This window comes from Rhagoletis pomonella, unplaced genomic scaffold (assembly GCF_013731165.1).
Source record: "Rhagoletis pomonella isolate Grant_MI unplaced genomic scaffold, Rhpom_1.0 Rhpom_scaffold_00006, whole genome shotgun sequence".
Classification (NCBI taxonomy): Eukaryota; Metazoa; Arthropoda; class Insecta; order Diptera; family Tephritidae; genus Rhagoletis; species Rhagoletis pomonella.
This window is the reverse complement of record NW_023458560.1, coordinates 48,294,491-48,322,456: the sequence shown is the minus strand read 5'-3', so window position 1 is coordinate 48,322,456 and position 27,966 is coordinate 48,294,491. Positions and strand designations below refer to the sequence as shown.

General features: G+C 35.3%; 3 protein-coding genes across 11 annotated transcripts in view; 2 read left to right on the top strand and 1 right to left on the bottom strand.

Moving 5' to 3' along the window:
• The window catches only part of LOC118741964, an 87,754-nt gene extending 70,797 nt beyond the window's left edge, over window positions 1-16,957 (bottom strand). The window contains exons 1-4 of the mRNA XM_036473931.1: window positions 16,917-16,957; window positions 16,773-16,859; window positions 15,631-16,716; window positions 13,607-13,747 (exon numbers count right to left, since the gene is read on the bottom strand). Of these exons, the coding sequence (XP_036329824.1) occupies window positions 13,607-13,747; window positions 15,631-16,716; window positions 16,773-16,859; window positions 16,917-16,924 (1,322 nt within the window). The 5' untranslated portion in view covers window positions 16,925-16,957. The remainder of the gene's footprint in view (window positions 1-13,606; window positions 13,748-15,630; window positions 16,717-16,772; window positions 16,860-16,916) is intronic.
• Window positions 1-27,966, top strand: part of LOC118740857 — a 534,289-nt gene that overhangs the window by 461,377 nt on the left and 44,946 nt on the right. The window lies entirely within an intron of this gene.
• LOC118740855 overlaps window positions 1-27,966 on the top strand; it is a 215,472-nt gene that overhangs the window by 171,747 nt on the left and 15,759 nt on the right. For all 5 annotated transcript variants that reach the window (XM_036472581.1, XM_036472584.1, XM_036472583.1 and 2 more), the window contains 2 exons: window positions 24,865-25,608; window positions 25,817-26,943. In XM_036472581.1, coding sequence (XP_036328474.1) covers window positions 24,883-25,608; window positions 25,817-26,943 — 1,853 coding nt within the window. In that variant the 5' untranslated portion in view covers window positions 24,865-24,882. The remainder of the gene's footprint in view (window positions 1-24,864; window positions 25,609-25,816; window positions 26,944-27,966) is intronic.

Here is a 27,966-nt window from a genome sequence, read left to right as displayed (position 1 = left end):
TGTACCGTTCACGCGATTTTCAAGAATGAGATGTCAAATAAAAGTGATTGGTCTGTAGATGTGCAAACTGGCTTTAGTTTTTCGAAAAGAGTTGCCACCTGTTGAAAAACTAAATTCAAATTATTTAATAATCAATGCCATCAAATCTGCACCGCTCGTTCGATTTTCCAAAATGAGGCGTCAAACAAAAAGCCTTGTACTGTAGATGAGCAATAAGGTTTTACTTTTTTGAAAAGAGTTGCCACCTTTTAAAAAATTATATTCAAATTATTAAAAAAAAAAATTAATTATTACAAACTGGGTATCAATCGAAATGGTTTTGAAAAGCTTTCTTTCTTAGCTGAACTATAGGAGGGTTGCCACCTGTTTAAAAAATTATATCAGGTAAGACAAATATGTATCACCATATGGGTGCCTAACGAAAGGGGTTACAGAAAGTAGTATATTATAAAATTGGGAGAGGGTTGCCACCTGCGTGAAATGTCAAATTTAGTTTACTTATACCTACACAAGTTATACAAAATATAAAAATATGAATGTCAAGCGAATGAGTGCTAAGAAATCTTTAGTTCGAACCCTAAGAATATGTTTGAGGTGTTGGAAGAAAGTTGCCACCTGTTTGAAAATTTAAATTCAAATTACTTTACAAGTTAAATGAGTTATTAAAATATGGGTATCAATCGAAGGGGGTTTGAAATTTTTTTATTTTTGAACTGTATTTATCGGGGTTGCCATATGTTTTAAAATTAAAATTGCACTTAGTTCATCAGTTAATTAAAGTGTGTATCGCAGTATCCGGCGAAGGAGAGTTAACAATGATTAAGCTTGAGAATCCCTCTGAAGAGGGCTGCCACCTGTTTGAAAGGTCTAACTCAATTAACTAATTCAAAAAGTATATTAAATATAAAAATACCTTAGTCAAACGAAAGAACTTTAAAAAATCTTTAGTTTGAACATTTTGAATGTTTGAAAAGAGTTTCCACGTGTTTAAAAAGTTAGATTCAAATTATTCAGTAAGTTGGATGACTTATTAAAAGATGAGTATACATCGAAGATGAGTATACATGAGAGGGATTTATTCCTGACCTTTACTTAGGAGGGTTGCCATTTGTTCGAACAATCAAATTCGAATTAGTTCATCAGTTTATTGAATCATTTATATTCATATTTATATCACAATGTCAGAAGATTTTAGTTTGAGAATAATTTTGCAGAAGAATTTAAAAAATTAAAGGTCAACTTGGAGACCTTAGCCTGTGGATGTATGATTAAGTTTTATTTTTGTAATTACGAACTTTTGTCATCGGAATAGGGTGATTTGAAATTCGATGAAAATAAAAACTTGCGCTATGCGAGACTACTCTTCACTCAGAAACGACTGCATGGTTTTGATGAAATATGGCACGCGGATCTCTTATAACTCTGACTAAAATTTGGAATATTTTATAAGTTTTTGAAATTCAATTTTGGGCCTTTTAACGCCATGCGGGTTCTCTAGTGTATATATATTCTTTAGCAGCGCCTCATCCTTATCGGAAAATTCCTAGAATCCAAAGCAGTGATACTGATGCTCATGCTTCCTTCAAAGCTTACTAAAAAGTTACAATGTATGTAGTTAAAAGCTGCAGGACAAACATTTTACCCCGAGCTCCTCTTCCACGGATAACGGTACCTCACCTTTAAGGTTTAAAAATATTTTGCGTCAAAGCAAAAAACTTTATTTTCGATCCTTTGCACAGGTGTAACAAATTCTTGCAGTTTGAAAACGCGCAAGACTTTTCTTTTAATATTTTCATCCAACTTCACTAACTTCAAAAATTTTTTTTTACTTTTTTAAGAAACAAAATTTTGCTGCTAATGAATCTGGTAGCATGATTTTTATTAAATGTCATAAACTTTTTAAAAGTCAAGTGGTTGGCAACAACAACGAATGTCAACAAATGCAACAACCTTCTGTTTTTGTATTTTGCGTATAACAAATATTCTTAATATTTTTCCGAAATATTTTGGCGGAAGTCTTAATAATAAGGGTGGGGTTTAGTACCGCTCACAACTATTTCGGGCTATTCCATCCAAATGGGTGGCCTGATCCAAAAAAAAATTTCACACACTTGTAGTCAAGGGTCCACGCAATATTTTAACACTCACTTTTGTAAATTTTGGTTACTAATTTATTTACAAATTGGGTTTGAAATATGCCCTTTTTTGTAAAATTCGGAAATTAGCGTACATTTATCACTCCGATTCTGCTTAAATTAGCCACTTTACCAATATATTTTTGTATTCCCCTTCACTTTACACTTTACTTGATTTGTTATAACTTGCTTTACGACTTTAATATTAACCAATTCATCACAATTCATTAAATAAAAACACCTTCAAAATCACGCGTCTGACTTTGGTTGCATATGCAAATTAAATGGCGGAGTTCAGCTGTCAAACTCCAAAATATGCAAAAGAATGAGAGACAAAAGAAGATAGGATATAACCCAGTAAGCATTAAAAATATACAAAGGTGTTCTCTGCAAAAGGTGTTCAGCTCCTTTTCTTCGCAAAACAGAAAGGAGAATTCTACTGCCTGAGGGTTATAATCCCTAAGTGCGGCCGAAGGCCGCCTACGCAGAAAGGTGTTCTCTGCAAAAGGTGTTCAGCCCCCCTTCTTTGGCAACACAGAAAGGAGAATTCTACTGCCTGAGGGTTATAATCCCTAAGTGCGGCCGAAGTCCGCCTACGCAGAAAGGTGTTCTCTGCAAAAGGGGTTCAGAACCCCTTCTTTGGCAACACAGAAAGGAGAATTCTACTGCCTGAGGGTTATAATCCCTAAGTGCGGCCGAAGGCCGCCTACGCAGAAAGGTGTTCTCTGCAAAAGGTGTTCAGCCCCCCTTCTTTGGCAACACAGAAAGGAGAATTCTACTGCCTGAGGGTTATAATCCCTAAGTGCGGCCGAAGGCCGCTTACGTAGAAAGGAATTCTACGCAAAAATACATTTGTTAAAAAGAACATTTTTTTTTATAAAAACTTTTTTTTTCTATTTTTAATTAACTTTTCATTCCTTATTCAAAATCCCCCCATATCTAATTTGGCATAATTTCTTTTATTAAAAAATCCCACGGTTTCTGTTAGTTGGGTCATATTCCACTTCAAACTGCTCAGTTTGCCTAAGAAAAATCCGTTTTTCCCCCTTTTTCAAACGGTTCCCTAGGTGCCTGTGAGAGGAGTCCAAGGGAGGGGTTCCCCTTTTTAGAAAGCGGCGACTGTCTCCTTTCTATTGGGGGGTGTTTTGGGGGCCCCGCCCCCTCCCCCTCCGCCCCCCACCCAAAAAACGGTGTGAGTGGTACTAAACATTTCCCAATAATAATAATAGAATGAGGCTTACAAAATATGTTAGTATCTGGCCGAGCTTCTCCTCTGATTTTTGGCGTCCGCCTTGATGTTGTCACACAACGGGGAGGGCCTAGAGTTTTACACCGACTTCGAACGACGATTGTATTTTTATGAGAATCTGTTTGTCATCGCAGAAATACACCCGGAAGTTTGCCATTGCTTGCCGAGTGGCGACAGCTATTAGAAAATACATATTATTTTCTTTTGTTTTTGATGTTAGTCGGAAATTGAGCTCAATCCCAGACCCATCTGACCAGCTACTAGAACTTCACCTAGAGTTCAGAGTCACCTTTAAGTTGCAGTAATCGCTTGCACTTCTAAACCTATTCGCAAGCCCATTCGAGCCCATTTTCAACTATGCTTAAATGCAACTTTCTAGAGGTGAGCACTCGTAAATAGTTTTGCCATAAATTAACAATAGTAAATGTAAACAATTGAGTGACGGAACTATTATCGTACTTGCACTGTTGCTCTCCTGCGCCGTGTAGTGCTAATTTATGTACATATGTATGGCCGCTTTACTTTACCCTAAACTGTACTGTGCATATACCCCACCCTCTGCTTGCGCTGGGTTTAATGCACTGTGCTTTCAATGAAATCGTGCACTTCCCTTTACAGCTACTCACCTGCTTCTAGGCCTCTTTAAATTTGATTCATATCCTCGTTCCATTTCGCCTACTGTCACTTCAGCAGCTTACTTTTTGTTTTTTGTTTTTTTTACTTTTTTTACAATTTTTAACATTTTATTCATCACCAATTTCATTACATCTCATTTAACGGCTTTTATTCCTTCTGCTTTGTACTTTGCTGTTGAATAGTTGCCTTGATTTAACAGCTAGCTACATTAATAAGTTTATGTATTTCATCGTCCCTCACATTTGTGCCAATTTGCCTTGACACATTTTCGCAATTCAAAACAGCTGGTGTTTAATGAAATGAAATGAGCGTACGATTGAAGGATCATTCAGAGTGAAGTGTGCTGCATAAGTATTTAGTGATGTTGTCGAAATAGTTTCAGCGTGCTCGTATGCGAAAAAAAACAGAAAATTTGTTAAGGCGATTTTATTTATAAGTACTCTTCTCGGTGCCGTGAGGTTGATGCACGCGTAGGTAACTGAAATGTAACACTTTTGGTCTAAATATAGGAATTTATAGCAATGCATATGCCAGTAAAGATCTTCTTAATAATTATCGATAACGATAACAATAACGATAGCAGTAAAACGATATATAATGATAATTTTAAAAACTACTACAGCGATTTTTATGAAGATTAGCTATAACGATTACTATATAGATAACGAAAAGCGATAAAAATTGGAAATAAAATGACAACGTTATAGATGGAGATAAATAAAAATAACGTTAATGATTAAAATACCGATAACGATAACAGTATTTAAAACGATAAAAATTTGGCAATGGCAATGATAACAACAATGGCCTCCTTATTGATAACGAGAGCGATACAAAAAACATCGGCAACGATAAAGCAATGATGTTTATCACTTTGAACGTGAATTAGAAAATATGTTAATATACGGGATTCTTCTGGTTTTTCATAAATCGATTTCGAATTTAAATCATACGAGTTACTTAGTTCAAGAATTTCAATGGAAAACGAAACCCGGTTTACCCCTGATATTAAAATATCCCTTAAAAATATCCTATAATGATAAAAATGTCGATAAATAAAACGATAAACAAATGGATGCCGATAGCGATAATAATAAAAATAAGTAGTTAACATGAAAATATCAAACAAAAATTCATAAATTTCCATGGCGATAACGCTAACGATTAAAAAATCGATTACGATAAGTTTATCGAAAATTATAAAAATTTGTCAGTGAAAATCGCATCGTTAAACGAAAGCATGCGAATATTTAATAACAACAAAATCGATCAAGTTTACAATATTAATAATAAGAATATACTAAACCTAACTCTGAAGATGGACTAAAAAAGGAGTTGGAAGGTTGAAAGTGAAAATATTTTCGATTTATTTCACGACTTTGCATGCTTTATTGAACTCGGCAAAATCGGCAAGACTGTTGCAGCACCAAGCAAGTGAAACAAGAATTTCTAGAAATTTCTATTCACTCTTTATATTAACACTTCGTACTCGTCTTCGTCGTCGTTTTCATATTTGGTTCATGTTTGCCTTCACCTTGGCCTTGGTATTCGTTGTAGTTGTTGTAACAGCATAAATATTTCCCAAAGAGTTTTTTTTTTCCTTGGCTAGAAATATATACAAACATATCGATACCTGGCTTAAAGATAGGATGTTTTTCAATAAAGTTCTGAAATAGGGCATTCTTAAACCAAATTCTGAAGTAGGGCGTTCTTGAAAATTTTACTAAGATAAGGCGTTTTTGAACTGCCTGCCGAGATAGATCGATCTTCCACTCAGTTGTCGATATGTACATGCATACATATGTACATGTGTATGTAGATCTGGGTATTTCCGTTTACATACCCAGCCAGCAGAGAAACGCAAATTTCGCCGACAGTGCGGTCTCGTACAATTTTTCGTATCCGGAAACGAATAGAAAACGACTACATTTATCATTCATTTTCTTATCCGGAAACGTTTGAAGAGGATTATATTATTTGAAAGCAATAATTTTATTTTATTTATTTAAGCTGAATATTTGCAAGCATGTATACGTAGTCGGCAGTGGCTGGGCGTAAGTGGACCGTGCCACTATTTGTTAGCTTCTAGAAGGTACCGAGTTCGAATTCCATCAGACGCTTCCTTAATTTTTTTACAATGATAAAGGATTCGTGAAGTGCAGAAGGCGAAGGCAAGCGTATTGAACGACAAATTCAATCAGACAAATTTCAGAAAAACGGCCAAAAAACGTCTCCGTTTCACAACAATGTTCGGTACTTGTCTGTACATACCTTTCTGCCGCACACTTTGTTGGGAAAACGGATCGTCAATGTATCCGAAAATCGAATCGGGAAGCGGGCAAAAATCTGCATTTCATTTATTCCTTTTTCGGATCGATTTTCGGATTTTTTGCTGGCTGGGAACTGTCATGAAAACGCTTTCGTATTCACATTCGTTTGTATTCGTTTTTGTCTACATCGCGGTATTCTTATTAATCCTTTTTTTATTGCTGGGTTTATTGTTGTTTTTCCACAACATTTTTCATTCGAAAAAAATTTTTGAACACAAAAAATCTTCAAATTTTACTATGCAGTAAAATGTTAAGTACTCCAGCGCCAGAAAAAAAAATTAAAAAGTGAAAAGTGAAAATAAAAAACATAACGGACACTCATACCTACAAACCAAGAAGAAGTCTAACAGTGGAAGAGAAGAAAAAATTTGTCCACAAAACTAACCATAAATCTATTTAATACATTATCGCTTTAACGCTCGCACTTCCTGTCAATGTCCGCGCTGTCCTGCACTTCGTTACGCTGCGAAACGCTTGCACGTTCGGCTTGCCCTCGCCCTCACCTCCACACTATTGCTGCGCAAGAGCAGTCGCGGTTTGTCGAGTTGTACGAGTTATGCTGCTGTGGAGACAAAAGTCCACCGCAATTGCCACAGCTTAAAATATTGACTTGCCACTCGATGTGGATGAGAATTCTGCTGTTTTTTTACCGTACTTACCGTACACTGTACACTCGCGCTTACTTCCTTCCATCCTATTTTAACAATTTCAAAGTTGACATAAAACTCAAATTGTTTAGATAACGAGGGAAATTACGAGCATAGTAAAAGTAGGAGCGTCGAAAGAGAATTGGCTCGTAAAATAATTGAAAATATTTAGTATGCGCTGTAAAGGAATTACATACATGCACGTGAGTTTAAATTGCATACCTTTCTGGCGTATGAACGTAAAACAAAAGAATAACGCGAAATAAATAATTTATTAAAATAAATTTCGCGGTATTTCTGAATAAACTCTGTAAATCCCACGAATCAACATGTGTGGTCGCCATTAAGCACGCGTAGTCAGTAATTTTGCACGGGCAGCGCAAAATGATGTTGAAATGCGGGCGTTTATTTATGAATAAGGAAATGTTACGTATACGCCACCGACCGACATTTATGTACACATGTATGTACATATGTATGCGCATATTTCGTTGAAATTGCGGCGGCATTTGCAACGCTTAAGGATTTTGGATATAATTCACTGACGTATACTTGGATAAATTTTCTGCATAACTTTTGAATTATAGGTGTTTAAATAAAAAATAATAATGAAAACAAGTGAATTTGTTATGTAATTTTTAAGAGATGAAAAATTAATTATGTCATAACTTTCGAAGCACACCATATACTGATTTGAAATTTTATGTACAATTAGTACTTATGTGTACCCGTCATATGTAGTAGGTTGGAAAAGTGTGCATTATAAAATAACGAAATGGCAAGTAACTCAAAGTCTGTAATTCCACATTTCACAATTTTAAGAATTTTCGGTTTATCGCGTATAGTTTTTGAAGCATTTAAGTTCAAGAACTTTTTAATTATGTATTGTATACTACAAACAATTACGAATAATTTGATACCTGAGCAAGAGCTGTGCTTTCAGAATAAACCAACTTTTAAAGATAAAATATTCTGCGATCGTGAGCGTAATTTTTATTCCAAAAGCACTTTAATTAAAGGCACATTTGGAAAATACGTCGAAACGACCTAAATCTTTCTATAACTGCTAGTCCTTATAAAATTACATATACCTGTAAAATGCTTCAAAAAATTTGTCTCTAGAAGTGTGTAAAAACCCTGATTTACTACTTTTAATGATGCTCCTTCTTTTAGTCAGAATATTTCGAGAGTGGTATCAAAGCAACTTTTTTTCGACAAATGTTCTGATAGTTGCTCTTACTTAATTGGAGCCTTCTGAATTCGATGGCGTCCTAAGTTTTACCCTATTAGCTCCACTTTTCGAAATAGCGGTACTTGAAACTTTGCTTAAATTTTAACTATTTTATAAAAAAAAAGTCCCTGGGCTTTGAAGATATTTTACTAAAATTTTGCACATAATCGTTTTTTAATATTACCTTAACTATTTCGTAAAATCATCGACATCGGTTCACTAAAACATATAGCTCCCATACAACTGATTAATCAGAGACGTTGTTTTGCGTTATAACTCCTTCAATTAAACAGGTTAAAATTTAGTATAGGTTCAATTTAACATATAGCACGCATACAATTTATTATTCAGATATGAAGTTAGAGTTATTGCGCAAAAACACATATCTGAGTAATCAGTTGTATTGGACCTATATGTAAATGTAAACCTATTTCGATAATTTGAAGGAATAATTAAGGTAATATTAAAAAACCATTATGTGCAAAATTTTAGTAAAATAACTTCAAAACCGAGGGAGTTATTTATAAAAGAGTTAAAATTTAGTCAAAATTTCAAGTACCGTTAACTCGAAAACCGGAGCCAATCTGGTAAAACGGGGCATGCCATTGTATTTAGAACGTCCCAATTAAGCTAGCTCAACTTTCAAATTCTTTGCTCAAACTTTACAACTTGAACAGCGTAATTTGAACCCAGCTTATTCTTTTGTTTTCTATTTCATGTTTATTCCTCGTCTAATTTTTGAAGCACTTGATAAATTACAGTTATATTAATCGATTTATTAAGAGATTACGAATAAAATGATATATAAAACATAGGTGTGCTCACAAATTTAAAAATTAGATTTTTTTTTGAAAGTGTACCTATTTTTTAGATTTGCCCATATATGTGCATACATACATAGGTACATTGATATGTACATATGTAAACATTTGTATGTTTCATTAGGCTGTGCTGTTTAATCTAAAGTTTAATGTATTTTACAAATACTTTGCGTCAAACCTCTACATTTAATTTGCTCCAAGTTGATGTGGTCCATTATCCTTGAAAAAGAAACAGTTATTTACAAAAAAAAAAAAAACACACCGAAGACGAAGGCGAACACAAAATGAGCACGAAGGCGGTCACAAATACGAACGCGATGACGGAGGCGACGATGAAAACGAATACGAGTAAGACGACGAAGACGTATGATACGAAAACGAATTCGAAAACCAAGACCAAATTGGCGATTACGAAAGCGAAGACGACAAAGAGGATGATTAAGAAGCTGAAGACGAGGATAAATATGAACACGAACGAAAGCGAAGACGAAGACAAATATGAGTACGAGTAAGACCTCGAAGGCGTCTGAGAAACGAAAACGAGGACTACCATTACCATTAGTATTATCATTACCACTACTATTAGCTTAACCATTACCATTACCCATGCCATTGCCATTACCATTACTATCACCTAAGGTGATTGACTCAGTTTTTCCAACCCGATTTTTTTTTTATACTTAAAGGCGGTTTTTTGAAGTCTTGATTTTTCGAATATCAAATAAATCGGATCTTTTTATTGAACACGCCGGTTTTTTTTTTATTTTCACACAAATCTTGCCCTTTTATTAAAAGTTTTGAGTTTTTAAAAGTTTTCAAATCTTTTTCCAGTTTAAGGGAACCCTCTAAATAGTTTGAAAATTATATTAACTTTTTTATGGCATAGGTATACTCCTATTTGAAAAAGTTTGTTGATGTTTCTGGAACCAAAAATTGAACCGAGTGGCAGTAGCAGCACATCTAAGCACCCGGCTACGGCTGTAAGAGCACTACTCAAATCCGAAAAAAAGTATAAAAAAGTTAAAATAAGGCCAAAGGAGAATTTGTCATTGATTTTTATTTGTTTTACTTTTGATCTAAAAGAAACTTGGAACTTATTTTGCTTTACTCTTTTCTAAACAAAAGCTATGCTTACTATTAATAGTTTTGTTGTAATTATTGGTCATGGCTTCATACCAACATAAGCATTTTCACTGTATGAAAATCATGTAAAATAAAACCGGTTTATCCGTTTTTTTTTTACTTCAAAATCGGGCACCGGTTTTATTTCAACTTTTCGCATAATTCGAAAGCCGGTTTTTAGAAAAAAAAATGCGAATAATCGAACACCCTAGTATGTATGCATGTACATAAAAGTCCTTTTCTTTAAATTCTTTAAGCAGCCATTTGGACGCAATTTTTATCAAAAAAGGCAACTTGACTTAACAGAACATAGAACTTAGAGAATCAAAATGAAACAGATTTCGACGTGGCATTAAGTTACGTTAAATTTCGGCTGTTGAATTATAAGCAACATTCATTTAAGAGAATTTTTAAATGAGAGCCTGTAAGTTAGAAAACGAATGAATTCGATAGAGAGCATGCATATGCGCATATGTATGTACATTAGAGCGGGTCAATTTGCATTGGAAATTTTTTTTTTTTATTTTTTTTATACAAAATTAGGGCAATTTTTTACGACACTACAGCAAAGTATCAATAAACCTATTTTCGCAATTTGGCAAACTCCAAATTGATTTTAGATCCATGGTTTCTTCGGAAAATTTGATTAGAATTACACGTAGAATCCTCCTATGCTATACGCGCTTTGTGAAAAAAATGGCCTGCGCTATTGTAAATACTCCTGATCCTTGCTTATTTAATTTTTTTTTTCATTCTACGCATTTATTATTACTCTTTAGAATACTTTAGGATTGGCATACTTTACTGACATTCTCGATACTTCCAAAAAAAGTAAATAGCTAGCTCTCCTCTGAGTTCATTCAAAATTGCCTTTCCTATGTACCCGCCTTTTCGACTTACTTTAATATCGTCGTTTAAAGTACAAAACAGCGTATCAACAACTATACATAGTTCTTTCTCAGTACTCAGCAACATTTAACAAAAACAAAAATTAATATAAGGTCATTTGAGTCCCGTTTATTTCTCAGCTATCGTCAACTTAATGCCTTTACTTGCTTTCTTGTATGCTTGCTTAAATGTCCTTTCGCGTCATCCCAGTGGAATTAGCTTTGGCGCTACCTTGCAAAGTATTTATTCGCGCATACTCATGTATATATGTACATTAGGGTGGTCCAAACAACAGAATTCAGTCGGAATTGTAATGCTCTCACCCCCTAGGGTTGTTCTATATCTATTTTTTATAGGGAAAAAAACAACTTTTCGTAGAAATGGTATAGAAATCTTGAAAATCAATATTTTTCGATCGGAAACTCTGTTTCTCTTCGGGAGACTTTTAATAATAATACCCAATTGTTTATTTAACCAATTTTTAATACTAATGATTTTTTATTGGTCCTCCCCTTGAATTTTTCGGCGTTTTTTAGGGTTTTTGGCGGGCCTATAAATTATAGTTTCGATGAAAAATGGTTAAATAAACAATTGGGTATTATTACTGAGAATCTTTTGCAGAGAAACAGAGTTTTCCGATAGAAAAGTATTAATTTTTAATAATTCTATACTATTTCTACGAAAAGTAGTTTTTTTTCCACATATAAAACACATGGAAAACTTTGAGCGCTTTGCGCGAACTCTAAATATTTTTTGATTTCAAAAAAAATAGGGGTATATTTTTTCGGTATAGAACATAAAAATTCCGACTTAACATTTTCACATGCATTTTTGGACGACCCTAATGTACATACATACATATGTATCAAGATATATACTCGCTCATCTGCATCAGGACGTGCCTCAGTTAGTTTTCTACTAATTTCACTAAAGTTTTATCGCTCAGTCGCTTTTGTCATTGTCATTATACCCGAGCGCACTTGCGCACAAGGGTATTATAACTTTGTTCACACAACGGTTGTTTGTAGCAGGCAAAACGAATCGAGATAGATATAGACAAATGTATACATAAATGATCAGAATGAAAAGAGAAATCGATTAAGCGGTGACTGTCTGTACGTCCGTCCGTCCGTCCGTCTGTGCACACGATAACTCGAGTAAAAATTGAGATATCTAAACGAAACTTGGTACGGGAACTTCTTTTGGGCGTAGGACGGATGGTATTGAAAATGGGCGAAATCGGACAATAACCACGCCTACCTGCCATATAACGGTAATTTTCAGAAATACGAAAAGTGCGATATTTTAGTAATTACTAAAGATAATTCACTCAAAATTGACATTTACAATGAGTTTTAGACGAAAAATAAGAATATTAAAACATTTTGGCAAATGAGCGTAGCCACGCCCACTTATGGTTACATGTATATACATATCTTGGTAACCGCTGCACCACTTTCTTCCAAACTTGGCACAGTTGTTGGCCCTGGTACAGCATACCAAATGGCCGAAAATTTTTTAAATCGGACAATAACCACGCCCACATCCCATATAACGATAATTTAGAAAAATACGAAATCCTCGATAAATCAGTAAATATTAAAGCTAATTTTTTCAAAATGGATGGTTGCAACAATTCTTAACAAAGAAATATGTTTGTGATAAAATTTTGGAAAATGGGCGCGGCACCGCCCACTTATGATCACATATATGTATCTCGGTAACCGTTCTACCAATTTGTACCAAACTCGGTACGGTTATTGTGCTTGCCACAGAAAAGCAAACCGTTGAAAATTGTTGAAATCGGACTAAAATTACGGCCGCTTTTCATATAACGGTAAATTTCAGAAATGCTTGAAATTTCAATATTTCGAAATTCAAGGACGCTAATTTACTTAAAATTTATACACCCGGCTTATCATGTAGCGGTAGCTTTCGGAAAGGTGGAAAACATATATTTAATACTTGCGCCGGGTATTTAATGTTCGGCTCCGCCCGAACTTAGACTTTCTTACTTGTTTTTATTTCCATTTTGATTTTATTTGTATTCTGTTGGCTTTGTCTTCGCTGGATATATGTACATATGCTGCCCGCATTCATATGCACAAGTTTGCAAACAATAAAGGAGTTCATCTTTTGTCCTTTGCACAGTGTGCTCTGCAAATTCGTTGACCTTTAGTGTTCGTACATATGTACTAATATATGTATGTATGTACTTTTATTGCTGCCACAATCGCTTTGTGGTTGAACAGGTGGGTGTGTGTCTGCATTATTGCCTTTGTCTTCATTAAAGTTTATGGCTGTTGCTGTTTTTAAATACTTTGTCCGTACGAAATGTCCTGTCGTGCGTTACACACTCCTGCAAAAATTGACTTAAAGGCAAAGCAGTTAAAACACACGCCTATACATGTAAGTACATGTATTATAGGAAGTTCATAGTGCCAGTAAAGCGACCATGTTAATCAGCAGCGCCTACCGATTTTAAAATGCACTACATATCCTTGTCGTCTTGAGGCTATGTATGTATTTATATGTACATATGTGTACCAATGACTCAGCTCGCGATAATGATTACGATTACGTTTACGATTGTAAATACCATAACCATTAACATTACGATTATGATTACCATTACTGTTACGATTACCATAACCATTACTTTTACCACTATCATTACCATTACCATTACTATTACCAATATCATTACCAATGATAATACAATAAGTAAATACAAACAAATACAATAATACAATACAATAGCATTACCATTACTATTACGATTACCATTACTATAACTACTAAACTCCTGCGCAATTCCATTTAAAGGGCCTAACAAGACATCCGATCGCCGCGCAAATACTTTCCCTCCTTTACTCTCATCGTTCGGGTCAAGTGTGAGTAAGCATAAACCAGTTTCTGCAAGCGTACGTAAACTACCGATCAATAGCAAGACGCGTAGAGTATTTACTTTGCCTTCCGCAGCTACTGCGAGTAAAAGGTATTTGACAGTAGAGTACTCTACTGGTAGTACTTGAGTATTTTCGAAGAAAACATACATTTGTGGCAAGAATGATAGAAGAATTTTCTGGATCGCGGATTTGTGGTATCTGAATAAAACTAAGGACAGGAATGTAGTGGAGCGATGAAGAGAGCGACGAGCAAAACGTACCACGGTTGCCACTTCCCTAAATTTTTGTGTACCAAAAAGTGTACCAAATCCAAAAAAAAGTACCAAAATATTTCCTTAAAAACTCATTATTTCGCAAAATGAGACCGTTTATTTAATGACATAAATATATATATACAGGTTGTACATTCTTTTAATATCATTAATAAAAACAAAGAAAATAACAAAATAAATATTATTATTATATTAACATTTCAGTATTTGAGTATTTTTTGCAATTTGCAAAACAATGTTATTATTATTATTTTCCTTAGCAAGAATGAGAATCAAAAAATAAATCAATAAGCGAAAATATCACGTTTGTATAAATATTTCAGTTCGTACACATTCGTACATACATATAATTAAACAAAAAATATAAAAATTCGCATAAAGCGATCGAAAGTCGGCAAACGATATCCACTACATTTTGTGTTATGAGATAATACGGTTTACAGGTGTATTCAGTTACGCATACTACCGTAGATACGAAGGTATGTATATGTAATATTTTAGTATCCTTGAAGAAATGATCTAGAATGCGTAACTGAATGCACCAGAAAACAGTTTTACGTCATAATTCATAACACACAGTACAAACTCACAAGCTACAAGAATTCGTGTGCTGACCAATCTTGATTCAAAGCTATACCACTTCCCGATAGATCTTTTACCAACATGATGCTGTTTAGCGTCTTAAATTCAAGCTTGTTTCTCAGTTTGGTTTTAATCAAGCTCAAATCGAAAAACCTGCGTTCAGCGGCAGCAGAACTATGAGGCAGACTCATTAACTTAAAGACGAAATTTGTTAATTCTTGAAATGCATTTTCTCCAACCCCATTTTTTATTATGGATACCTTCTCCCAAAAATCTTCAAGATTTGAGTAGTCTTTGAAATCAGCACACCTAATCCTGAGTAACCGCCACTGTGTTATAATATCATCAGGGTCATCGTCGATTAAATGAGCAAATTCTTTTATTAAAGGTAAAATAGATACGTCTGCTTCAGAAAAAAATACTATGCGGAGTTATAATAGCTAAACTTTTGATATCTTGTCTACCGAAATCGAACCGAACTGATATTTGTTTTAGCAATTCAATATAGAAATTACGAATATTCACCTTAATGGAATGCCGTTGATCGTTTGTAAAAACATCGGATTGAATATATTTTTCCGCTTTCGAGCCTATGTGAATTTTATCGACTGAAAGAAAATATTCAGTATTTTGTACATCAATTAATCTTAGGTCGTTAGCCCTTTTAACATAATTGTCACAAATATAGTTACTAAGGACTAGTTTAAAATGTGTTTCTATATTAGTATATAAATATGGAAGCCTTACGCTTTCTGCCTGAAACTCCTTATTCAGGTTGTTTATAATTTTTAGTATGTAACTTAAAAACAGTATGTAAACTTTAAGTTCTGCATTACCCATCAGATTCGCCAAGTACTGTGACTTTATTCCATTTACTTCTAAGCAGCATGATAAAAAATACAATTGCAAGGCCTCCCACTGCTCGATAATCCGCGATATTACTGCCTCCAAAGCAAGCCATCTGGTAAGCGATATTCCTAGAATTTTGTGGGGCTTTACCTCACAAAAGTCTTGAAACTCCTTGAAGTCTTTTATACGCTTGGGGCTATATGCAAAAAATTTGTAAACGTTGCGACATAGCTCCTCAATTTGATGCGGAAGTTTTTTACACGCGTAACTGGAGCAAAGGTGCAGGGAGTGGCACGTACATTTAATATAAAATAAGTTAACGTCCGCTTTTAACTTTGTTTTCAATCCGTTTAAACAACCCGCCATAGTGCCTGCACCATCCGTAGCAAGACCCATTAAATTTGACAGAGGAATATTGTGAGATTCAAAAAACAATTTAATCGCTCGATAAATAGATTCGGAGTCGGATTGATCTAACTCAATCAATTGCAAAAAATGATCTTTTACTTTACGCGATAGTTGGTCGAAATATCTTACAACCAGTACTAAGGCTTTTCGGCAAGACAAGTCTGTGGTTTCGTCGACAATTAACGAGAATTTGCTTTTTTGCAGCACATTTACAATTTTATTTTTTGATTTATCGCCTAAAATTTCAGCTAAAGACGTTGCCTTTGTTCTGTGGGATTTTAACGCTTTTGCTATTTGACTATCAGTGCAGCAATCGTATAAAAGACCAGGTAAATAATCGACCAACCGAAAGGGCAAATTGTGCATAATACAGAAAACAACAATTGTAAACTCCGCATTGCGTACCTGTTTAGCTAATGTTGCCCTTTCTTCGTTAACAAATTCATCCAATTTCAATTGGTTTTTCTTCTTTTCAAGGTTGGCGCAATGTGTCTTAATTTTGGCATGCCGCGTTAAATGTGATAAGTTATTAGTTATTCTTTTCTCGCAAGCCACACAAAACGCTTCTCCATCGATTTTCTTAAGCCACGAAAATTGTTGCAGCCATTCCTGCCGGAATTTTCTTCTTAAGTTAGCGCTAAAAAGAAACTTAAAATTGCAGTGCACATATTGCTTTTACTTCAAAAACTCTACCTTGTCTCCGGGGTGCAACTTTCCTCGATTTCACTGGACTCTTCCTCTTCTTCAGCAGGTTTAGCTCTTTTCTCTTTTATTATAAACCTGAAATAGTTTAACATATTGTAAAAATTTTGCAGAAATCGAATTTAAAGTACTTACTTGTCCATGTCTCTATTTTGCGTGCACTCAAATGGCTTTTCTTAAGATGTGCTACCAACACTACAGCTTGCTTGAATTAAGCAAATAGTCTGTTCCAGTACCTATCAGATTAACAAGATTTAGTCAGAAGCCGTTCCTATTTTTTTCTGAATACACCCTATAAATCTGACGGTTGCTGGAACAGACAAAAGTTATTCATAAGTTGGTAGGATTGTTTCATATCGCAGCTAACAGGGTTGTAGTTCTTTTTTACAAAATTGAAAGCATACTTTTTCGGAAAGTGAATTTTGTGTTAAGAGATTTTCTTGAAGTAATTTTATTTAGATAATGGCCCGTAGTCATAGTCAAAATAAAGTCGACTTTAAAGTTAGTTGCAGCTTTTTTGACAGATATCCCATTGAAAATTATGTCAAAAAGCTGCAACTAACTTTAAAGTCGACTTTATTTTGACTATGACTACGGCCAATGTTATTTACCAGAGGTGTAAAAACGTACCAAATCTTGAAGTTACGTACCATCGTATCAAATCAAAAAAAAAGTACCAAAAATGGTACGTTTCGGCCAAATTGGCAACCGTGCTTTCAACTAAAATGCTGATATACATACCTAAGTACATATGTATGTTTTTTTTGCATGTATGTTTTGTATGTTTTTGTATGTGCATAGATACGTATGTGCATAGATACGTATGTGCATAGATACATATATATGTAAGTGTCCGCATATATTTTTTCTCGTCACTTGTTCTGTCGCTTCACTGCAGCAAAACCAAGTTGTGGGGAAAACCCTGACGATATGCGTACAATTGAAACCATGGGTTTGAAGATAGCGCAAATTGATGTGAAAGTTTCAATTTCATATTAAATATATTTATGTATGCATGTACATATGTAAAAATGTAGTTTCGATTTAAAAAAATCGGATAAAGTTTTTCTTTCGCCATTCTTACACCTCTAATTTTAGTATTTATTAAAAAAACTCAATGAAATTCAAAAACTCTATCTTGCATTTGGTTTTACTCAATACCAATTTGAGCTGTCGCAGTGTTATCAAGAAAAAAAAAAGTTATCAATAGGTAGGTTGAGAAGGCGCAGCAGTTGAGCGCAACCGTTGCTAAACAAAAATCAGTGATCGTTATGCGTCTTTTGAACGACTTCATACATTAGCTGTCAAATTCAACTCTCAAAGGTACACACCAACATGTTGTCTTAAATGATAAGAAAAATATTACGACCATCTAACACGCAACTATTCAGTTGATCAGAAGTACGCAACAACGCGTTCAGAAGGTGCAATCGCACCAGTTACTGAGCTGTTTCGCCTTCTGAACGTGCCAAATGAAAATTCGTTTCTCTTGAAATCAAGTTATATGGCTGCGTATGTATGTATGTACATATGTATGTACATATTCCGAAATTTTTTTTATTTGTAAAGGCTCTCAAGAAAAACTAAAAATTCATATAAAATTACGCACAATAAATGGAAAATAAATTTTCTTCTGGCTGCGTTTCTTTATACATTCCGGATAATCCCATTTCATAACCGGAATAAACAGAATACGTTTGAAATATACGTTAACATATCATCAGGAACGTTCTAAAGAATAAGTAATCAAAAAAAGTTTATTCCAAACGTTCAGAATGAATAAAGAAATTCAGCCTCTATAAAAAATTTCTTAAATCAGTATGCAGCTCTTAAGAAAAAAATGCTCGTACATCTCGTCGCTACCATGTCCAACTATCGAATGTGAAAATCGGCACTTTTCAAAATTTTGATTTGCCACTAATAATTTTATTTCGTATAGCAGCATTGCTTAAGTTATTGTTTTTGACAACTTATTTGTTGGTTAGTGACTGCAAATAGTTTTATAGAAAATTGGAGACGAGAAATAATACCTTCATAAAAATTTAAGTACATACATAGATTTAAAAAGCTGCTTGAATACAAAAGTTTTATGAAAATGTCACATTAAACAACTGTCTAAATCTACGTTATTTAGTTAGTTATATTTATAAATAAGGCCGTAAACATTTCCTTACATCGTCAATTTCCATATTCTATTTTTACTCTTTCAATTTCACTGACCAGCGCTGCAAACGATATCAACTAGTAGGCTAACAACCAGAATTGAAATTTAATACGCAAGTACTTACCGTACTACAAGTATACAGAGAGTAGATTTGCTACTCCCTTTTGGCAGCAGCAAATATCTCTCGTGCGCGATGAGAGAAAGTAGAGTACGTACTTTGGTGGAGTAATAGCAAGTACGTCAAGTATTTACTCTCTCAACGCCAAGTAGTGTATGTATGCGGAAAAAGAGTAACAATGTGTTGGGAGTAGAGTACAATGCAAGGAGTACTTATTGAACGAAATGCGGCAAATACACTTGCGCTGGACTCTAATAACTACTCTATTGCCATTACCATTATGATTATGGTTACGATTACGATTGTAATTACGATTACCAATGCCAATACAAATAAATACGAATACGAGAACTACCCAGTAGATAATTTGAGGAGCTAAAAGCCCTTCTAAAAGTTCTTGCTGAGAGCCAAGGTGCTTTTCCCTTTATATTTCTGCTTTCGATTCTCATCATGAGGCTTTTTGGAGGAGTTCTTTTATAGCTACATTCTTATTTACATAGCTATTTATTTAAGGTGCATATCAGATAAGTTTTATTGCAATTTAAAATGCATATTTTTGAATTAATTTGTAATGCTAAATAATAAGGGTATTGAGAGCAAACTCGTTAATGTCTTGATTCGGCATTCGATAATTTTCGCCATTATTTTTTGTTGTAAATTTACAAAATTATCGAGTAAATCAATCGCAAGCTTGATAATTTGAGTGAGGCAGTCAATAGAACATCAGCTGACTTCTTTCTTTCCCTTGTGTGCTGTAATCTATTGACGAGAAAATTAGATTGGTTTTACACGGTTGAAGTATTGAATTAAATTGTGCTTGCAAGTGGAAGCGAGGTGGTTAGAAGAAACGGAAAGAGTGCACATGCGTCTGTACCGTCAAGTCGTTTCGACTTTAAAATTGAAGCGTGTAAAAACAAATGAAGGACATAAAACAGAATGAACAAGAATTGCTTGGATCATGTAAATCGGGTCTTAATTAGGAAAAGGAAGAGCTAGGTACATTCGAAGTTAAAAAGGTTACCGAGTTAACAAATAACAAAATTATGACATTAATGAGTTTGATTTGAATACCCTTAATATAAACTTACACATTAGCGTAAATTGTGAATAGGAAAAGCGCTTCATGAAGGCATGCAGGGAAGTAATTATTTTCAGCCCTTCCTTGGTGAGCCTTTAAGAACAAGGCCTAAATAAATTATCTACTGGGTAATACCGAAAAAGAATCATATGATTTCTCAAATCCAAGTTGCTTGGGTACTTCTTTTCATCTGGCAACCGTGACACATTAGTAACCAAAAACAAACCACCTTAGGTATCTACGTACACTCCTCGTCATTTGAATAGCGCACCCTTTAGTATTTACAGTTTTCCTTTTGTTTATTTCCATTCATTCATTTCTAATAAGAATAGGTCTAATGCCATATTCCTCGGACTAAATCTAATAAAACTGCCAAGAAATGAAAAATTCGTTCAGAGTTAGAGAGTAACACTGAAAAATACGGTATCATTTTTTAGTAAAACCTTGTCACTTCTAACAACCTCAACATAACCTCCAAATTTTGGTTGTAAATTTTTGCTTATTTTTTATGCAAACACGCTCAGCTCACTCATGTAAATACTTTCAAATTCATTAGAATTCACTTGAACAAGTAATTAAGTGCTTTTCAGCATGTATTAGCAGCGTGCAGTTTTCTTTTGTTAACAATTTGGTTGTCAAACAGACAAAAGCTGATCGTTTGACACATTTATCCAAATTTACCAGCAAAAAATTTTCGGACTAAAACTAGTAACTTTTTATAGAGAGAGAGAGGACCTTATTTACTCTCTTTTCCTCTCAGTAGTCAGAGAACCGAGTACGGAATCGATTTCCGGAAAATGTGACTAATTCTGACTATTCCGGACACGTACGGGATCACAACTATTAGTAGAATATTTAAACCATAAAAGTGCCACTCAAAGATTAAAAAAATAAATAAATTAAAGGAAAATTTATATTATGTAATGTTAATATTAACTCATCAACTACGTTTGCGATTAATTTGGAACACCTTCTTTTGCTTTGTTATCAAAACCACTAAAAATTAAAATTAGTTTATAAGTTAAGTTTAGGAAAGCCTAAGTTCGGGCGGAGCTGAACATTATATACATACCCGGCGCAAGTATTAAATACATGATTTTCACCTTTCCGAAAAACTACCGCTACTTGGTAAGCCGGGGTGTATTAATTTTGAGTAAATTAGCGTCCATAAATTTCGAAATATTAAAGGTTCAAGCATTTCTGAAATTTACCGTTATAAGAAGAGCGGCCTCAATTTTAGTCCGATTTCAATAATTTTCAACGCTTTACATTTGTGTGGCAAACACAATAACCATACCGAGTTTGGTACAAATTGGTAAAACGGTTACCGAGATACATATATGTGATCATAAGTGGGCGGTGCCACGCCCATTTTCCAAAATTTTATCATAAACGTATTTCTTGGTAAAGAATATTTGCAAGCATTTATTTTGAATAAATTTGCTTTAATATTTACTGATTTATCGAAGATTTCGTATTGCTAACATATATATATATAACATAAGTGGGCGTGGCTACGCCCATTTTCCAAAAATTTATAATATTCTTATTTTTCGTCTAAAAATTATTGTAAATATCAATTTTTAGTGAATAATCTTCAGTAGTTACTAAAGTATCGCAGTTTTCGTATGTCTGAAAATTACCGTTATATGGGAGGTAGGCGTCGTTATTGTCCGATTTTGCCCATTTTCAATACCATCCGTCCTATGCCCGAAAGAAGTGCACGTACAACGTTTCGTTAAAATATCTCAATTTTTCCTCGAGTTATGGGGTGTACAGTCGGACGGACGGACAGACAGTCACCGCTCAATCAATTTCTCTTTTCATTCTGATCATTTATGTATACATTTGTCTATATCTATCTCGATTCGTTTGGCCTGTTACAAACAACCGTTATGTGAACAAAGTTATAATACCCTTGTGCACAAGTGCGCTCGGGTATAAACAAGTCGTTGGAATGTACTGTTATTCGAAAAGCAACACTCAGCTGATTCCAGCACAAACACTTGCTTACTTACATACATACTTGTTTACTCAAGAACGATAGAATACAAGATTGCGCATTCCCGCAGAATGACATTTGTGGCAACGGGTAAACAAAGAATATGGCGAAGAACAATGGGTTGACAGTTGGGAATTTGCAGTGAGAAAACGTGTTTTCTTCGCGATTAACCAATTTCTCAAGCCATCTTTGAATATAGCAAATTAAGCACAACGTTAACAAAAAATATACAACCACTTTTGCTGGTGTGTAAATTGTATGCCTTCTCCTGCCGGCAGAACTCTACCCACTTTCTGGCCAAGGCGTCGACGCGGGGAAACAACAAAAAAAACTGCATTTGGGGGCTTTACCCCTACGGCAGCTGCAATTCAACACACGACACGACATTTTTATAAAGTTTTTTATTACAAATAAAACGTTTTTTACTTCAGAACGCACCATGATAAAAACATTACAAGGTAAATTCATTCTCTCAATTCGTCGGCCATGATTTTTTTCTGACGTTTGCCAACATTTTAAAATCATATAAAATTGATAATAAAAAAATTAAATTGTTCACAATTGTTGTTGTTTGAGATTGAAAATGAGAATGTGTGTGTGAGTTTGAGTTTTGATATTAAAATTATATTGTTGGCAAACGTCAGACTGCCTCTCAATGGTTTTACCTTGTTATGTTTTTATCATGGAACGCACGAATTACTTCGATTTTTCACTTGAAAGTACACAATACGTTTGCAATACGTTTGCACAAGTTAGTTTACGTATTGCCATAAACGTCAAAGTCGGCATAACCAAAGTAGCGGTTTCGGGAATGCGCCACCTTCAGTTCATTACACCATGATTGTACTTGTACTCCGAAAAAATAAACAAACACTTGTGCCGGCGTCAAACTTTGCCGCCATTCAACAGCTGCTAATCTAATTGGAATCTACCAAGGCGAATTTATATAAGGTGGTGTTACTAGCTCAGCTGATATTGTGTATGTGTTTCGCCGCACGGCTTCTGATATCAAATTAAAAAATTTTGTTTGTTTCTACACACACTGTTACAGATTTTGACAGTTTATGCCGCCAAAGCAAAAACAAAATACATGTAAATTTTTGTTTTTGTACTCCTGCTATCACCTTATATTAATTCGCCTTGGAATCTACTTATCCGGTGTTTATGTGCGCCTACTCAGCTGGATTCACTGTGGTATGGAAAATTTACTTGCCTCAAAGAAACTCGAACCGATCGCATGAGCCAAGTTTTGAAATTTTTATTACGCAAATTAGTGAAGAACATGATACAAAAAAGAAGGTAGTTTCAATTAACAACTTTTGACGGATAATAAAATTTTTTGAAGTTTCATAAATTGTCAGTATTATCAACGGCCTTGCCACTTTGATAATATTAAAACAATAGATCGGAGTATTTTCTTTCCCATATTTTTACCAATGTGAGAATATTTCAAATCAAAACTCACAATCAGTACTTGATATCTTTTTACTTACGTGGTTTGCCCCTCTTTTATTAAAGATATATAAAATGTAAACTGTTACATTGTAATTATTCTTTTTATTTTATAATAAAAACCATTAGTGCATTATGTTGTTATTTTTTTCATTTTCTTATTTTGATATACAATTTAATGTTTCTTTAATCTTGCGATTTAAAAATCGAATTCTAAAGAATGTTCTTCCCAAATAAAATCTTTTTATAATATTTTGGTCCAAATTTACTTTTAAATTTCTCATCAGATTTTGCAAAAATTTTGGCTTTGTGGTTAGCGAATCACCATTAATTTCAACAAATTTTGAATTCAAAATTTCCAATGTATGCAAAAAACTTGAATTAGGCTTGTACAGACCGCCCTCCGATAAACAGTTAACATACGTATAATTTTGATCACTTTATACATGCGTCCTGAAGCCTAGTTTTGTCAACCCCATTTTCGAAATTATGTAGCCGGCAAAATTTTCAAGTCCATCATATTCCACATCTTTGAGTGGACTGATGAAATCTTCTGCTTCATGCTCTTCTGCGAGCTACTTAAAAAAATTAGAAATCAAATAAAAACGAAAGGGTAAGGAGTTTACCTCGAGTTCTTCTTCTGCGGATATTTCAATATCGTTAAGTGGTTTGAAAACATTTTCACTGAGCAACTCCTCTTCAAATTTTAACATTACTTCACTTGAAGACTCAACATTTGTTTCCGTGCTCAAAATAGTTTCTTTTCGCCCTAATAAAGTTCATGCATACATTTTAGAATCTTTATGACAACAACAATAATTTCTTTAAGTGGTTAAAAAATTACCTAGAAGGTATGATCGAAATCTGTACTTGAATTCGAGAGGTGACGGATGGTCATGCAGCCCTCCTTTCATATATGTTCAATAACTTCACTAAACTTCACTCATTTTCATACATTTTTGTTTACTTTTACAAAAAAAAAATATTATCTCTGGTGATCAGGTAGCATGAATTTTATGAAATGTCATAATTTTATTAAAAGTCAAATGGTTAGCAACAACAACGAATGTCATTAAATGGAACTACCTTCTTTTTTGTATCATGAGTGAAGAATAAAGAAATTCATCTAACTTCGATCAATCGAACAAAAAACAACGAAACAAGCAGCAGTCTAATTTACTACTGATTTGTTAGACATTTTTAGTACCTATTTTTGCAAACGAAACTTTTTGTGCAGCTTTTAAATATCATTTTCTCTTTTAATTACAGTTGCAAAAAAATCAAGTTATGGAACTACCCTCGATGGTGCAACGCTCTGGCGACACGCTAATTGTGCGCAGCGTCGTCAGTGGTAATCAATTGTATTTGGATCAGGGTGCCGCCTCCACGAAAAACAACAATAACCACAAGCATAGTAGCCCTTCGCCGTTGCAGCAGCAGCAGTCGCAACCGAGTGGCACCGCCAACTTGTCAACTAGTGCACTGGAACAATTAGAGCGCTATCGTGCCGCAGCTGCACAATATCACCTACAACAACAACAGCATCAGCAACACCAAAATGCCGCACAACAGCAACAAAATACGGTTGCTTCGGCGGTAGCTCATCAGCAGGCAATGGAGCTGAAAGATGAGGGGCTGCCACAGTGTAAAATCAAGCGCAATTACAGCTGCAGTTACTGCACTTACTTCACGCAAAATCCGCGGTATCATCTTACGCATCTGCGAGACGTTCATGGCGAAAAAATCGTCATCAATAAGTGCAAGCTGTGCCTGTATGCGTCGCGACATTTTCAAAAGTTGGTGCGGCACATGAAAATGGTGCACGGCTGCACCGATGGTGTGGCCGGTGGACACGGGCAGCCGCGTGGCAAGCGCGGTATGAGTCGGGAGGCACGCAAGCGAAAGTTGGAACAAAGCGTGGGTTTGGGCGCTGCACCGAGTGATATGAGTGGCAGCAGCGAAGGCAATGTCATAATGAGTGAAGGTGTGTCGAAAGTGCCGACTTATGAGGAGGTGAGTTAAGAGGCAAATCGTGTATAAAAATGGTTGGGGATCTGAAAGTTAAATAACTCAAGGGGCCTCAAATTGCAACTACTATTGCAGTAGATAATCATAGTTAAAACCAACTCATCTATGTACATATATTTGGTATTCTTTCTTACTAATTACTAATAAAAATCATCTGTAGGAAACTAATAAAATCAACTTTTTAACCCTACAGGTTAAACGCGAACTGGAGCTGCAGCGGGAATCCCTTATCGCCGTTGTTTATGAGCGTGAGTTACAGGCCCAGCGTGAGCGTGAACTAGACGCCCGTCAACAAGCACAGAATGCATACGAACAAGAAATGCAGGCAGCAACAGCAGCTGCTGCTTCAGCGGCTGCATCCGAAGCACAACGTCGTCAATCGCCAGCTAATGCAGCCACCCCCAGCAGCAACAATGCAAGTGCCTTTGTAAATGGCTCTAGCAGCAATAACGGCAGCGGAAATCTTCCAGCTTTTCAATTGCCACCAGCTCATCAGCAATCACTTACGGCACATACCCGCATCATTGAGCTTTCACCATCACCCACCGACTCAGTGTCGTCTGGGCATGGAGCTGACGCCGCTACCGCAGCTGCATTGCATTCCAGTGGGGTTTCACTGAACTACGTTGGAGATGAGCCCACCCAGAATAGGCTGTTGAAGTGTAGCCTTTGCGATTTCACCACACTCTTCCGCGCACAATTGGTAGATCACGAATTAGATGAGCATTGTAAGACAAAATTTTTCCGCTGTGAGAAGTGTTCGTATGTAACACACATTAAGGCACGGTTCAGCAAACACGTCAAATATCACTCCATGCCTATGATCAAATGTGTCACGTGTGATTTTCGTACTCCTTATAAGTGGAATCTCGATCGGCATATGAAAAATCATGGTGGTGCAGGTCCATTCAAGTGTGCTGCCTGCGATTTTACAGCCGATATCAAGCAATCGCTGACGGTGCACGAAATGAATCATCATGTGCCACCGGTTGGGCATGCAGCGGGCATGTCGCTGGGACGACGACCAAACAAGGTCGGTGGTACAGATTTACGTGAAGATTTTCTAAGCGATTCTGTTGATTTGTTGGAGGATCATTTCAATAATAACAATCTCGATGAATACGATGAAACGTTCGTAGCCGCAGGGCCTTACACTAAACGCAGCAAATATGAGGAGGAAGAACCGACCGACTTGTCTGCGAAAGGTGGCTCCTCCGACACGTCGTCAATGCATAATCAAAGTTTGAGTGTATCACTAACGCCAAAAGCAAAGCGGCCAATACCGAATCTCATTCCGATACCGAAAAATAATGGACCAAGGTGAGTTTTATTGACAACTGAATTAAAATTTATTTTTATTACTTCACTTTATAACTATTCTGCAACACTACTGTCTGCAAGATTTTTTTTATAACTTTGATTCATTGCCGGAAGATCGCAGTATTAATTTTAACTATAAAGCGTGTGATTTTTCTTCCTTAAATGGTGCCCTATCAAATATAGATTGGAGTTATACTTTCCGTGGCAGTGATGTAACCTCTTGTTACCGTATTTTTAAGACCACCCTCTATGAGCTATGCCTACAGTACAACCCTATTCTTAAGAAGAAGGTGTACAAACTACCGTGGTACACGAAGCGTTTAAAGCATCTAAAAAATTTAAAAAACAAATTTAGCAAATTGTATAAATCCTCAAACGACTCCGCGCATCTTCTTAAGTTCCGGTACTTTCTAAAAGAATTTAATTGTTTGAACAAATTTTTATACCGAAATTATATTTTAAACTTTGAAGCTAATATTATCTCGAATCCCAAATCTTTCTGGCGTTTCATTGATTCCCGAAAATCTTGCTCATCAATTCCAACAAATGTTTTCTACAATGGTCGCTCCGCAAATTCAGCCTCTGACTCGGCAAACCTATTCGCTGAGTTTTTTTGCGCTAACTTTGTCAATGACATCGACTCGAATATAACGGGCTCTAGCTCCTCTAGTGACTCTTCGCTGAATTTTGGTTCGCTAACCATTTCAACCGAGGACGTTATCAAAGGAATTGGTGATCTTAAGCCATCTTCACAAAGCGATGTAGAGGGTTTCTCGGCTTTTCTGTTGAAAAACTGTCTATGTTTAGCTGAGCCTCTTACTGCAATCTTCAATCACTCTCTGGCCTCGGGCATATTTGTGGACGACTGAAAACAAACGTCTGTAACCCCTATCTTTAAAAGTGGGAACAAAAATGATGTCCGCAACTACAGACCGATATCAACGCTATCTTCAGTCTCCAAATTATTTGAGATTGTTGTAAGCTGTAAACTGTCTTTTGCTGTTAAAAACCTAATTTGTACTA